At 37.6% G+C, this 15815-nt stretch overlaps 1 protein-coding gene across 4 annotated transcripts in view; it reads left to right on the top strand.

Moving 5' to 3' along the window:
* Positions 1-15815, top strand: part of NUP205 (nucleoporin 205) — a 79139-nt gene that overhangs the window by 37612 nt on the left and 25712 nt on the right. For 3 of the 4 annotated variants that reach the window (XM_006088314.3, XM_023753502.1, XM_023753501.1), the window contains exons 20-30: positions 439-520; positions 814-978; positions 1563-1687; positions 7530-7644; positions 9980-10129; positions 11170-11241; positions 11589-11746; positions 12510-12590; positions 13346-13537; positions 14453-14717; positions 14812-14910. In XM_006088314.3, coding sequence (XP_006088376.1) covers positions 439-520; positions 814-978; positions 1563-1687; positions 7530-7644; positions 9980-10129; positions 11170-11241; positions 11589-11746; positions 12510-12590; positions 13346-13537; positions 14453-14717; positions 14812-14910 — 1504 coding nt within the window. The remainder of the gene's footprint in view (positions 1-438; positions 521-813; positions 979-1562; positions 1688-7529; positions 7645-9979; positions 10130-11169; positions 11242-11588; positions 11747-12509; positions 12591-13345; positions 13538-14452; positions 14718-14811; positions 14911-15815) is intronic. The other variant, XM_023753500.1, reaches the window with a different exon arrangement.

The following is a 15815-nucleotide window of genomic DNA, read 5'->3' as shown; positions in this document are numbered from 1 at the left end:
TTCTTTGAGAAAGAAAATTAGGGATGGCAGGGGAGAGTCACTGGGTGGGAAGAGATCAACCAATGAACTTGTATGCATATATGCATAACCCATGGACAGAGACAGTAGAGTGGTGAAGGTCTGGGTTGGGGTGGGGGTGGGCTAGAAGAGGCCAATGGGGGATAAAGGGGGGCATATGTAATATTTTCAATGATAAAGGTTTTTAAAATCCCAGTAAACTTAAAAATTTTGTTTCTTTAATTATTTTTATAGAGAGCTAACTCATGGCAATTTAAGGAACTGAGTTTTCTATTAATTAAAAATGTAACTAAAATCTCAATACTTGGTACAGATTTGCCTTTCTTTATATACAAATGTTTATAAATATATATCATGTTTATTATAGTTTCTCTAATATTTAGAAACTTTATAATTTCTTTTATCTTCATATGACTTCAGAGTATAAGTCAGAAGCTGATGGCTGGATTTGTGGAGTGTTTGGATAGTGAAGATACAGACGAATTTATGCGTCTAGAAGAGGGTAAGTCCTAGATTAAAATGTATACTCTTTATTTTATATAAACACTTCCTATAAAGGAAACTGTTGGTTATCTGTCTAGTGATGATAAAAGAGAACTGAGAGAATTTGCTAGCATAAATGTATAAGGCTTTTGGGAAACTTCTTAACAAATCTGAAATCAGTGTGATGGCTAACCAGGTGAACTGCAACCAAAGAAAACATGGAGGTTTGGAAAAAAGTTTTATGGTTTTAAATTTGACTTAATGTTCACTTTTTATTGTTTTATAATTTTGTTTTGTGATTTTTACATTAAGGATCAGAATTTGAAAAGAAATTAGCTGGAATCCGTCATGAAACAAGAATCCATATCTTGAATCTTCTCATCACCTCGCTGGAGCGCAATCCACCCAGTCTTGCTCTCTACCTATTGGGCTTTGAATTGAAGAAACCTGTCAGTACCACAAACCTACAAGACCCAGGTAGAGCTATAAGATACATAGGCATTTATTGCTTTTCATATTTATGTAGCTAAGTTAGTCATTTTTATTTTTATATTTTTGTTAATCCTCACCTGAGGTTATTTTTTGTTGATTTTTAGAGAGAGTGGAAGGGAGGGGGCGAGACAGAGAGAGAGGGAAACATTGATGTGAAAGAGACACATCGATTGATTGCCTCCCACATACACACCAAATGGGGCTGATGATTGAGCCTGAAACTGAGGTATGAACATTACTGAACCTGCAACCCTTCAATCCAAGGGCCAACAGTCTAACTGCTGAGCCAGACTGGCTAGGGCAGTTACTCATTTATTGAATGTCGGGCTCATGGGATAATTCACTGAAAGAAATAATAATGTAGAGAGATGGATCAATCTTTAGGACTTTAAAGTCTGGACAAACTAATAACCCTTAGAAAATTTGTATTTATAAATTTTTGTATCAGTATTTGTAAGGCTGTTTATAGTAGAGGAGATGTTTATGGAACCTAACTTTTGTAGAGGCATTTTCAGGTCTTTAATGCAGACATTTTAAGACAAGTTGAATTTTCTCTTGGTTTCATGTAGGAGTGTTAGGTTGCCCTCGGACGTGCCTTCATGCCATCTTAAACATCTTGGAGAAAGGAACTGAAGGGAGGACAGGCCCGGTGGCAGTGAGAGAATCTCCTCAACTTGCTGAGCTATGCTACCAGGTATGCAGCAGGCTGCATTTAGTAGCACTTAATAGAAGAAACTGAACTAGATGCTTGAATATATCAGCAATGAAAGTATAACAGTAAGACTGAGTTGAAATGAATTCATTTGGTAGTTTGACCAGCCTTTCATTTATGGATAAAATCGATAACACACAAATCCCAAGATCTATAGATCTACAAATACTGTATGTTGATCACTTGAAAAATGGGGGAAATTGAATTTTTGAGATGGATTTTGACCAGGTGGTATAGAAACTGCCAATGATGCTGCGTTTCCCTTTGCTTCTTTCTGGTGAAGAGAGCAGTGGATTTGGGTCAGAAGACTTCTGGTTCCCGTCTCTGCCCCTAATAGCTAAGACACCGTGGGCATGCCATGAAACTTCTCTATAAGATTTTTGATCTTTGGAAAGGGCTTAAATAAGAATGTAAGTGAAAGCACTTTTTAAGAACCATGTAACTTATGCAGCCCTATAGTTATATGTAAGGTGGTAGAAGATCAAACTAGTGTTAAGTTTAAACTACAGTGAAAACTTCTGTCTTGTATTTTAGACTTGTGTTTATTTTTGATTTATTCATTTCACAAGCATTTTAAGAGCTAGTTTTTATAAGTTGTAACTAGTTTCTTAATTTAAGTGGCATCCCAATTCACATTTTCATACTAAGAAAAGCATCATTAACTTCTAGTGACATAGATATTTTTGTTTTTTATTTTGTAATTCTTTACTATTTTCTTCTATCCTCTGGCTGTCCAAACGGCCTTTCACTGTAAGTACTACAGCTAGGTCTTCCTTTGAATCAAAATCAATTCTTCCTTAGTAGGGGCATAAACTTTATGTGCATTTTGTTTAGCACAGTGTTGTAGAATTTATCATATGTAGGTAGAAGCAATGGGTAAGCTTAGTCATCTGAGTAAGCTGAGGGAGTTAGGCAGGCGAAGTGAGAGACTGAAGCCAGATCAGACATAAAGGTGGGGAGGGAAGAGGAGAAGTTGATAGGCTGAGAGCACTTGCCCTGCTCTCAGCCCCCTGTTCTTTTTCATGTTGGAATGCAGGCCCTGGTTTGCCAGATCCTCAGATTTTAAAACACTGTACTGGCCAAACAAAACATGTCTATACCCTCAGCCTGCCAGTGTATTACATGTGTTCTGTGACGTTGCTACTCAAAACGTGGTCCAGCATCAACAGCATCACCCACTGCATGGGAGCTTGTTCATGCAGAAGCTCAGGCCCCATTCCAGACCTGCTGAGCCAGGATTTGCATGTTAACTGGTCCATTTTTAATAAAAGGTGCTTCCTTTACCCGTAGGTTTATGCTTAAAAGTCAAACATCTAAAGAGAGCTTGTTTGTTTAAATAAATCTGTAGCAAAGTGAAATATTTGGGCCTTATCAATACCTTCATCATCCAACAATACAAGGCTTTCTGGGTGAAAAAGTCGAGACTGAGCCTTGTGCCTATGCTATCTTCTTATTTTTTTATTTTTTTACTTTGTAATACTTTTATTAAGAGCAAACCCATATTAGTATTTTTAAACTGTAAGCAATGGGGAACTGAAGTATCAAAGACAATCCATTAGGGATCATATATACTAGACAACCCCCTTATATTTTCTTATTGCTTTTATACAATCAATATGTAATATTTTAGCAAAACTGAATTTCTTATTAAGCCAACATTTTTGCATACGCTCCCTTCTTTCTGTGCTTTTATCTTTTGTTGGACTTGCAGCAATTCTGCCTGCATAGCCTTATCTTTTGGTGCTATCTCCTGAGTTTTCTTAAGAGCAGCCAATGCTTGATTGTATTCTTTTAATCCTTGAGCTCTATAGTACAGAGCTTTGTTATTTGATGGGTCTATTTCAAGAGCTTCCAAACAACTGTCAGTTGCTCCCTGCCAATTTGATACCTTCAGTTTACAAGCACCAGTGTTCGGCATGCAGTTTAAGCTACAAGTTGCAGCTTCGATCTTTCTGCTTTCTCAGTAACAGCCTTTGAACCTTCCACATATCTTAAAACTTTTGTATATTTTTTAATGGCTATCTCCCAGTTCTGGATTGAAACAAATATTTCTAATGTTTTCCTTTCTTTATTGACTTTATTGGGATGGCATTGGTTAATATAATTACACTAGAGGCCCGTTGCAGAAAAATTCCTGTAAGAATAGGGCTTCCTCGGGCCCATTCCTGCAAGAATAGGGCTTCCTGAGACTGGAGTGAAGCATAGAAGGGAGTGAAGCCCTCCGAGGCAGGCTTCGCTCCCTTCTCTGCTGCCTCGCTCCCTCCCTTTGCCACTTTACCCTCAGCTCTCTCCCTTCTCTGCCGCTGGCTCTGCCTCGCCGGGTCAGGGATCCGAGGACTGGATCCCGAGGACTGGATCCCACGGACAGTGTCGGGTGCCGCCAGCCCTGCCTCGCCGGGTCACGGATCCGAGGCCTGGATCCCGGGGGCAGTGTCTCACGCTGCCCGCCCCACCTGCAGTATGCAAATTTAAGGGCCATCTTTGTTGGGTTAATTTGCATACTCTTCTGATTGGCTGATGGGTGTAGTGAAGGTACGGTCAATTAGCATATTTGTCTTTTATTAGTGTAGATAGGTTTCAGGTGTACAATTTTATAATACATCACCTGTATATTGTCCCAGTTTTTTTTTTTAAGTCTTCTGTTATTAATGATATTTTATCTACGTCTTTTAAATCTATACCTGCATCCTTGGGGAAATCTGAATGACTGTCACCAGAGCCATCTTTTGGGAATGTTCCCCAGTCATCTTCTTCCTTCAATTTTCTGCATTCTGCAATAATGCACAATTTGGCAGGTTTTTCACTTTTCATTTCTACATTTTCCAGAATTGTTGCCACACCCATTCCTTTAATTACTTGGCTAAATACCATGCTTCCCATTTAAATGAGGAGTTGGAACTGTTGTGATAAAGAGCTGAGAACCATTTGTGCTGCAGCCTGAATTTGCCATGCTTATAATATAAATTTTTATCTACAAAATTTTCACCCTAAATACTTTTTCCACTTGTCCCATTCTGATTTGAGAGGTTTCCACTCTGAATCATAAATTTATTTATTTATTTATTTATTTATTTTTTTAAAATATATTTTATTGATTTTTTACAGAGAGGAAGGGAGAGAGATAGAGAGTTAGAAACATCGATGAGAGAGAAACATCGATCAGCCGCCTCCTGCACATCTCCTACTGGGGATGTGCCCGCAACCCAGGTACATGCCCTTGACCGGAATCAAACCTGGGACCTTTCAGTCCGCAGGCCGACGCTCTATCCACTGAGCCAAACCGGTTTCGGCCATAAATTTCTTAATAATTCGATGAAATGGGCATCCGTTGAAACAGAGAGGTTTCCCAGTGGTGAGGCCAATGCCTTTTTCTTCTGTACACAATGCCTGAAAATTTTCTGCAGTTTTGGGTGCAATATCTGCAAACAATTCTAAGATAATTTAAACAATTCACTTGCCTCCCAAAGAATACTTAGTGGTTACTGGGGTTGAACAGCTTAGCTTGGGGGGCGGGTACGGCATTTTGACTTGCTGGTGCATTTGGAAGCTGGTTCAGAGAACCTTGGGGATGCGGGCAGCTGAAACCCAGGAGTAGCTGTTGGCGAAAACCAGGTGGCTGCTCTGTTCTTTTTAAGGATGGAGATTTTTCCTACCTGGCCTTGCTGTGAGGACTCACTTTTCGTGTCCTTCTCCCTGTAATAGTATTACCTCTCCCACATCTTTAAGGATCTGTTCCTATATCTTCTTAACTGGCCATTTAATACAAATAGCTGGTTTTTGTTTTGTGTGAGAAGTTCAAATTAGCTTATCAAATTTTCATTTGTTTATAGAGCATTAAAACAATGTCAAGGCTGTTTGAAAAACAAGAATACATGTTCAACAGGATTTTTTTTTACCTTGTGTTCCTTTCTTTTTCCTTGTGTACACATACTATTATTCTCTTGGTGTATAAACTTACTATGCAGCTACGATGTAAATCACATTTTGGTTGTTTACAGTGTTTTTTCCTCTGCTTTGTATTATTACGAATATATTTCTAGATATGGATTTATAGTCAACTATCAATTTGTTTTGTGTATTTACAGTGAACACTGATTTGGCTAATATTGAACCATTGCTCCTAGGGAAAACAGGGTCAGAATCTTGCAAGCTCCTGGTCTCAACATTTTTGTCAACCGATGAATAACTTTGTTTTATGTGTGTTTCTGTTTACATGTACACTTCCATATGCACTTACTGTTAACTCATTAACATTGAACTCCTGGCCAGCAGCACTACAACTCATGCCTGAAGGAAGCTTACCCAGTACCTGTAACTTCTCTATAAGGCACAGCACAGCCTTTTTGCCCTTAGGAACACCACACAGCACTCCAGCACTATGCTTAGGGGCCATTTTACCAGGAAAATCACTAACTAAACGCACAAAACAGAGTACTAGGGGAAGGACACTTGTTCATAGCATGAGAACTGAAATGAGAAGGCAGAGCATTGCTCTGTTCAGTCTCAGCTGAGAGCATGGAAACTAGGCGACTCAAGTTTTTTGCTGCTTGATGCTTTTCCATGAATGACCGCAAAAGCATGCGAGTATTGGTTTTGGAGTTACAAATAAATTTTTGCATGTAGATGAATTTGCAAGTGCAGACTGCAAATAATGAGGATAGACTGTGTTGGGTCAAAGAACATGAATAGTTTTATGACTTCAGATTTTAATTCTGAAGTAATCATAACAATTATGGTTCTTAAATGGTGCCTGGTATACAGAAAGCATTTATTTTATTTTATTTTATTTTAAATATTTTATTGATTTTTTACAGAGAGGAAGGGAGAGGGATAGAGAGTTAGAAACATCGATGAAAGAGAAACATCGATCAGCCGCCTCCTGCACACCCCCTAACTAGGGATGTGCCTGCAACCAAGGTACATGCCCTTGACTGGAATCGAACCTGGGACCCTTGAGTCCACAGGCCGACGCTCCATCCACTGAGCCAAACCGGTTAGGGCTACAGAAAGCATTTAATAAATATTTATAAAATGAATTATTCATGAATGAAAGTCTTCACTACCATTTTGCCAAATACTGGGATTTGCTTTTTGCATTTAAAAGTGTTGCTGATTTTCAGTAGAGGCCTATCTTATTATTGCCTTACTGTTTTCAAATTACTGAAAAGGGTGAACATTTTTCTTCAGTTACTGGCTATTTTTATTTTTTTCTCATGCAAAATGTTTTTTGCCATTTTATCTATTTGGATCTCTTGATGATATTCATATTTTTAATGGAGATCTTTATATGTTTTATAGCTACTCACTTTTTCTTATATTTGATATAAAAGCATTTATTCCTTACTCAATTATTTTCTGTTAAATTTTTATTTAGAGTTTATATTTGCTATTTTGTTGAATCTGTAGATCTTTGTAATTCTTCCATTGCTTCAATTCTGGTAAATTTATTATCTTCCTAGGAGGTTGGGATAAAATAACTATGGTTTTCAGAAGTTACTTCCAAGTAATTTGCTACTATTAATAGTTAAAATACTAAAAATTGTTAATTACCTATATGTATTAATAAGTATATTTAGAGTGATTTCAAGATTAGTCCTATAGTAATGTCTTCATCACTCAATTGTATCTTAATGTATCGTTTTTAGTTAAGGTGCTAAAGACTGCTTATAACTCTGAGCTTCCAAGTTTTATGCTTGTGTTTATCCATTTTGCTTGAGTTGTTGACGGATCTTAGTTTCCACTTGATCTAAGCTTACATTTTATCTTAAGAAGTATAACAAAAACAAAACACTGACTTGGGGATTCTCTTATTTTCATTTTTAAGGTGATATATCAGTTATGTGCATGCTCTGATACATCTGGTCCTACTATGAGATACTTGAGAACCAGCCAGGATTTCTTATTTTCTCAGTTGCAACATTTACCTTTTTCTAACAAAGGTAGGACATTATTTTTCCTTAAATTTGCAAAGTCCATGTTGAGTGGTTTTACTTATGTAACATTTTGGGGTTGTAGTTACAGTTGTGGAATTCTGTGTCCTTTTTGCTACTTGCTTGTTACTTTGGGTTGCTTTTGTAATTTGTGCTAAGATCAATGTTTTAACTGCTAGCACACAATTATTTTAAAAAATAGTCTGTCAGCCCAGCTGGAGTGGTTCAGTGGTTGAGCATCGACCTATGAACCAGGAGGTCACAGTTTGATTCCCGGTCAGGGCACATGCCCGGGTTGCAGGCTCGGTCACTAGTAGGGGGCATTGCAGGAGGCAGCCGATCTATGATGTTCCTCTCTCATCAATGTTTCTATCTCTCTATGCCTCTCCATTCCTCTCTCTCTAAAATAATCAATGAAAACATTTTAAGACATTTAATATTGGAAAAAAATAACCTGTCAGATCATTTTCCTAATAAATAAAATTTTAAAATTGTATTTGAAGGGTAAGAAAATATTTATATGAGAAAATTCTGGAAATTTAGATTTTTTTTTAGTAAAAATTGTTTTATAAAAATCTGGTTTTTGTTTCATGTGTATATATTGAAACTAATTAGGTCTTGAAATGAAAAATAGAAAACTAATTATGATGGAAACTATTTATAACTTAGTTTATTGACCTGACCAACACAATTATCCCAGGCTAACCCATGCTTTATAGAATTCTATGTTACATAATTTTCTTTTTGATTAATTTTTAACAATTTTTTGAATTTATATTATAGCCACACAACGATGATCTGTTTAGTTTTAAAGTTTATGAGGTATCATCTTTGTGTTTTAGGAAATCACAATCACTGATTTCATAATAAATTTTCATTATTAGTATCCACTGAGCCAAACCAGTTAGGGCTAAAATATATTTTTGTTGATTTCAAAGAGGAAGGGAGAGGGAGAGAGAGAAAAACATCAATGATGAGAATCATTGATCGTCTGCCTCCTGCACGCCCCCTACTGGGGATCGAGCCCACAACCTGGGCATGTGCCCTTGACCGTAATCGAACCCAGGACCCTTCAGTCCTCAGGTCGGCACTCTATTCACTGAGCCAAACCACTTTTTAGAGTGATGATGTGAGAGACCGTTGCGAATTATCCAGTGGCAAAATATTTTTCACTTTATTTTCATAAGTATATCTATCTTATTTTTAGTTCTAAGATTTTGTTTATTTAAGAAGCTTTTTAAAAACCTTTTATGCTTAATTAGAATGAAAACTTAATCTTGCCTATTATGATATCTGTTTTTAAAAAATTGATCTAGTGTTGCCCATTATTATTATTAGTAGTAGTAGTAGCAGCAGCAGCAGTAATAGTGTTTGGTGTGTTTTATGTTTATATTGCCACAATTTAGGACTTCAAAACCAGGCATATTAAAATAATACTGGAATCAAAAACTTATATAAGTGATCATCAACCCTACTTACATGGGTTTTTTTGTAAAAGTTTTACTATGCACAGAGCAGGGAGGAGGCTCAGTCCTTCTTGGCATCCGCTTTTTGGATGTGTGTCCCCACACTTTTCTTGATGAACTTGAGGACCCACTTGTTTTTGGAGACCAGGAGCTGCTCCATGGCACTCTGCTCATAAGGAGTGAAACCCACACCTCTCGGATCATGTCCCACACAGACTTGGTGGCTTGGTGAGGCGTCCGCAGTGGCGGCTGTGCCTCGGCTGGCTCATGTTCTTGGTCCCCTTGTGGCCCTTGTTGAGGCCCACGTCATGGGGCAGTGCAGAGCCGTGGCTGCTGTTCTTTAATGGCTGCTGTGGTGGAAAGCACAAGTCTAATTTTATGTTAAACCAAATTTCCTGGGTTATCAGGACATTATCTTAAGAGATCTCATAGAGTTATACAATTTAAATTAATTTTAAGTTTTAAAATGTATTTTTGTGAAATAATCAAACTATGATAGTTTTTTAATATATTTCATTTTTAAAATATTTGTATATGTTTGAGAATTTTTTTAAAGTATAACGTTCTATGTTAATACCAAATGTGACAGACTCAGAATTCTGTAGATTTGTATGAAATTATCCTGGTAATGGAAACTGGATTCTCCTATTCTTCATTTGCTTTTGGTCATCTTTTATAAACATGTACAACCTTATTTTTTTCTCCTGTCGCATCTGTTTTTTCTTTTTTAATGATAGAGAGTGATAAATTATTGTGTTGCCAACTTTCATAAATTAACTATGTTACATGGGAATATATCTTAGAAGTTATGGAATTTAGGTCTGTTCTGATCTTGTATTATTTTTCTGGGAAACTAAACTTATGTATTTAATTTCCAGAATATGAAATATCTATGTTGAACCAAATGTCATGGCTGATGAAGACTGCCTGCATAGAACTAAGGGTAACGTCTCTGAATCGTCAGCGGTCACATACCCAGAGGCTCCTACACCTCTTGCTGGATGACATGCCAGTGAAACCATACTCAGGTGAACATGTGAATGTTGGCATTGCTTTATTGTGCTGCTGACTGGTCTGAGTGAATGCGACAACAAATCTGAATCTTGTGCTTAGTATGTGATTATAGGCCAAGCAAGTTCTTTCCACCTTGCTTAAAACACATAATTTTTTTCCTTAAAACACAAAATTTGAAAATCATCCCGTAATTGTCATTTTATTATTGTTTGAAGCATCCAAATTTTGCTCTAATCACATACACAAATATTCAGTGGAGTTTGTCCACAGAGCCAGGAGGATCCAAGATATTTTTTAAAATGTATATTTTTACTAGAGGCCCATCTGTGCACCAGTGGGGTCCCTCGGCCTGGCCTGTGCACTCTTGCAATCTGGGACCCCTCGGGGAATGTCGGATAGCTGATTTCGGCCCAATCCCCGCAGGCCCGATCCAGACGGGCGGGAGCCCTCTCCTTGTGCATTGAGCATCTGTCCCCTGGTGGTCAGTGTGCGTCATAGTGACTGGTCCACTGGTCATTTGGTCATCCAGTTGCTTAGGCTTTTATATATATAGATTGATTTCAAAGAGGAAAGGAAAGGGAGAGAGAGACAGAAACATTAATGATGAGAGAGAATCACTAACCAGCTGCTTCCCACATGCCCCCCTCTGGGTTCGAGCCCCCATCCTGGGCATGTGATCTCCTGGTTCATAGGTCAATGCTCAGCCACTGAGCCTTGCTTGCTGGGAGACCCAACATATCTTAATAAGTATTATATTTGCAAATTAAGCATAAGCTTTTCTAATCATCTCTTGGGCATGATTGGGTCCTGCCTCTTGTGGAGTTCTGAATATCCTCTTTACAATTGTGAAGTGGATCCCAGAGGGATAGAAAGAATTAGAGGAATGTTGTTGGTAAGTCCTCATCATCTTTGCATTTTAATTATCTATTTGCAAAGGGCTCTTTGACCTAGAAACAATGACCTAGAAATAAAATACTTTATGCTTGTTATTTTCAAATAAAGTTTACACGTATGTTGTTCTTTTTCTGATCTGTTGTTACTGATGCTCCAACAGATGGTGAAGGAGGACTAGAAGATGAAAATAGGTCTGTCTCTGGGTTCCTTCATTTTGACACGACTACAAAAGGTAGTCTTTTGAATTCATGATAAATTTATAGGTATATATTAAATTGCTTAACATTTCTAGAAACAATTATTATGCCCATGTCCTCAAATTCTTAACTGGTATAGAAAAGCTGTATAAAGGATTGTCATCCAAAATATGTTATAAATAGGATGATAGGATGGGAAAAAAGTATTTTTGCAAATGGATGTAATAAAAATAAAATTAAGTTTTATTTAACTTTCTAGATTTCATTTTCTAGACTGATGTCCTTTTTGAACTTAGTACTCACTAGCTTTGATTTGAGTATGGTGGTTTGCTCTTCTCCTCAGTGTCCCAAGTAAACTTGAACTACTTTTTATTATTTCCAGTACGTCGAAAAATTTTAAGTATTCTTGACTCGATTGACTTCAGTCAGGAGATTCCTGAGCCTTTGCAATTGGATTTCTTTGATCGGGTCCAGATTGAACAAGTTATAGCAAACTGTGAACACAAGAATTTACGGGGACAGACAGTCTGCAATGTCAAGGTGAGGATGACTTACAAGTGTGTGCAGACTGAATAATCAGACAAAAATCAGACAAAAATACAATCATGCAATTGTTTTCTGATAGAGATACTGTTTTATTGGACTGTGGTTTTTAGTTTTCAAATAGCTGGGAAATCAAACTGAACAGAGCACACTACCTTTACCTATTTAAAAAGTTCCTCATCACCTTTCTCTTAGTTAGTAGTCGTGCTGTCCAGTTATAACTATGGAGTGTGTGGTTTTTTAATATATACTTTAAAAACTTTATTTAAAATGTTACTGGATTTATAGTATATTTATATTCATCTGTCACAAATTGCGTTTTGTGAATATAGGTCTAAAGTTGAGGAATAGATCTATAATGTAGCTATAGAGGATTAAACAAATAAGCTAATTTATCAGTTAAATTCTTATTTATAATAGTTAGGCAAGCATGCATTGTTATTATTTTATAAACTTTATCATCTTTATCTTTCTCATCCCTGCCCCCTGCTATGGAGTGGTTTTAACTCTTTAACTTTCTGCCAGGTAAATGGTATTGACCTCACTAGTAGGAGGATAACCAGGGTAGGCTCTTTGGTGCCACTCTCAAATGTGAGGGGTACCTGATGTTTCTGACTGGAGACCGGATGGTGCCACAGTTAGATTGTATAAGGGTGTCTGCGAGTTTCCCCCCTAGGGAAGCTTATAGGAATTGCTAGGGGTTACTGTTCTACCAGTGTCTGAAACAATCTTACTTTTCTCTCTTTACCTCCTTCCATAGCTTCTTCATAGAGTTCTCGTAGCTGAAGTAAATGCCCTTCAGGGTATGGCAGCCATAGGACAGAGACCTCTGCTAATGGAGGTAAGCCTATTGAGTCTGTTCGCTTTAAATTTTTAACTTCTTAAATTGCCAGTTAGAAGACAACCCAATAAATGGACTTGTAGTTCATCAATTAGTAAATTACTTAAAATTTTAACTTTAATGGAATCTTTCCTTTTTTTACTTTATAACTTTTATGAACCGAACTGAAGCTAATGTCTGGATGCCAGAGTAAGTAACATTTTTTCTGGTAGGCCAGTTAAGGATTTGCAGCTTGTTCGTGTTGTATATTAGACCACTTGCTCCCTATCAGTGAGGGAGGAGAGAGTCATTTGTTGTCAGGGATTTGTGGGTAAGAGGTCAGATGGGAAGAACCACATACATGGAAATAGTTGGCTAGGCAAAAGCAAGAAATAAGAAATAAAAGACGACAAGGAAACATGCCACTGAACTTGGGTTTTAGGTAACTCTAGTGCTCCAGATTTAGTTGAAGTAGAGAGTTACAAGGAGAAAGAAGATGGGGTTATAAAAAAGCTGATTTCCACCTCTACCACCTCTGCTTCCTGCCTTACACACACACAGCCACATACACACACACAGCCATATATATTGTTTTTCATAATACTGGCCACCAATATAACATGGAAAGTTGTCTGCTGACTGGCATTCATGTAGAAAGTTTGCAAAATATTCTATAAATGTTTTCAGATTACCTGACTGTAAGAAAATAGGAACCTGTTGGTAAAAGATTGTATTTGCCATGTGTTAACCTTGTAATTCAATTTCTCTGGCTTTAGGAAATCAGCACCATACTTCAGTATGTGGTAGCAAGAAACAAGTTGTTGCAGTGTCTTCATGCAAAACGGCATGTGCTGGAGTCATGGAGGCAGCTGGTCGAAATTATACTGACAGCTTGTCCCCAGGACCTCATTCAGACAGAGGACCGACAACTGATCATTCGTGATATTTTACAAGATGTGCATGATAAGGTGACATACTTCCTAAATTACTTCAGACTGCTGAACAAATGTTTGTATACATACTAGAGGCCCGATGCATGAAATTTGTGCAAGAGCAGGCCTTCCTTCCCCCGGCTGCCAGCATTGGCTTCCCTCTGGCACTCGGGACCTGGGCTTGCTTCCCTCTGGCCGCCAGCAGGCACCCAGGACCCGGGCTTCCCTCGCAGGCCTGGCTTCATCCGGAAGGACGTCTGGTCTAATTAGTGTATTACGCTTTTATTATTATAGATCGTTTGCCAAACTCCTTTTTTTAAGTTTTAGATTAGGATTAGGTAGAATTGCGCAATACTAATGTTAAGACTTTCTTTGAGAAAGGTATTAATTCTGTCTAGTAGTTGCTCTGAACCACAGTGTGTATCAGAATTATCTAGGGCCGTAGTTGGCAAACTGGGGCTGGAAGAGCCACATGTGGCTCTTTGGCCCCTTGAGTGTGGCTCTTCCTAAGCCTTAGGAGTACCCTAATTAAGTTAATAACAATGTACCTACCTATATAGTTTAAGTTTTAAAAATGTGGCTCTCAAAAGACATTCAATCATTGTACTGTTGATATTTGGCTCTGTTGACTAATGAGTTTGCCGACCACTGATCTAGGGAGTTTTTTAAAAATCCATATGGACAAATTTTACACCAGACCTACTGAATAGGACACTAGTGGTGAGGCCATTTATGTGATTTGCCATTAAAAACCTCCCAGGGAATTCTAAAGGGAATCCCTTCTGGTTAAAAACATGTGTTTCTCTCTGTTTATTAGCTTTTATTTTCCTGGAACAGTGTAATGCTATTCTTATATTCTTATGGTAGTTGAAAAGCTAAGCATATATAAAATATATTAATGACTGTAGCTGAAAGCAGGGTCCTCACTCTGATTTGTCTTTCTACTTTAAGATACTGGATGATGAGGCAGCACAGGAGTTAATGCCAGTGGTAGCAGGTGCTGTGTTCACCCTGACCGCCCACCTAAGCCAAGCCGTGCGCACGGAGCAGAAGCAGCCATTAGCCTCGGGACTCGGAGAAGCCCATTACGCTTTTATGCTTGATAGCTCTTTCACCTCCCCTCCAGCACAGAACCCAGTGGTGGATTTCACTTCTGTTGGAGATTCTTCACTTCACATCATTTTGAAGAAACTGTTAGACTTCATTTTGAAGACAGGTTTTTTTCATCGAAATTTTCTATAAATTATAGCTTTTGTATTTGTTTTAACTTGAGTTTGAAAAAAGGTTTTTACTTTACTGTGTCTCCCTAGGTGGTGGGTTCCAGCGAGTGAGGACACACTTGTATGGCTCTCTGCTTTATTACCTACAGATTGCACAGAGACCTGATGAACCGGACACCTTAGAAGCAGGTAGAATTAAATAGATCTCCAATCTATTCTGTTTTAGGATTTGTTACATTTTTAAAAATCACTTTTCCATCTTTTGTCTAAGCAAAGCTGTAATAAGTCTGTATGGGATCATTTAAAGGCTTACTCTAAAATAGAGAAGAATGATTAGTTTTCTAAAATTCTGAAGGTATTCTGTGAAAACAAACCCTCGAACACAACCCTAGCTTATGTTTTAACTCGCTGTCCTGCCCCCGGTTCACTGAACAACGTGCTGTGGTGTGTGCACCCTCATTCCTCTTTTGTTGTGCAGCCCACTACACATATAGGCGAACCTTTTAAAATGGCTCTGTTTTTCCAAAGCATGGAAGTAACATTATTTTACAATTTGCTTTATTCATAGGTATTTGAATTATTTCTAATTTTACTATAAAAAATGTTGCCTCAAATAGTCTTTTATGTGCTTATGTATTTTTCAAGAAGAAGAATTCATGGTGGAATTTCATGACAAGAGTGTGCACATTTTTCTTTTAATAGATTCTCTTGAATAGCCCTCTACCGTTTACATGCTCACCTATAGCATATACGTCTTTTTGTACTAATGTGAGGTTTTTCTTGGACAAATTGCAAGAAGTAGAATTTCTTGTTTAGAAGATATGCATATTTAAAATATTGATAAATGTTGCTTTCTAAAATGTAGTGTTTTTAATTAATAGTAATAAGCTGATTCTTTTTTTCTCTAGATATGAAAAATATTTTTGACAGTTCAACAGACCAGTCAGTGTATAGTACTTACTCTATGCCAGAGTTATTTCTGCTATTTAGGAACTTATTATAAGCGCCTTTGGATAAGGGGCTCCTTGTGCTCTTTCTAAGATTCCTAGGGAGTGTTTGTCAGTTTGACATACGTTCTTTTTTTGTTTTTTTGA

This window comes from Myotis lucifugus, unplaced genomic scaffold, assembly GCF_000147115.1.
Source record: "Myotis lucifugus unplaced genomic scaffold, Myoluc2.0 scaffold_46, whole genome shotgun sequence".
NCBI classification, from domain to species: domain Eukaryota; kingdom Metazoa; phylum Chordata; class Mammalia; order Chiroptera; family Vespertilionidae; genus Myotis; species Myotis lucifugus.
The sequence above is the reverse complement of the archived record's forward strand: the minus strand, read 5'-3'. Positions and strand labels throughout refer to the sequence as shown.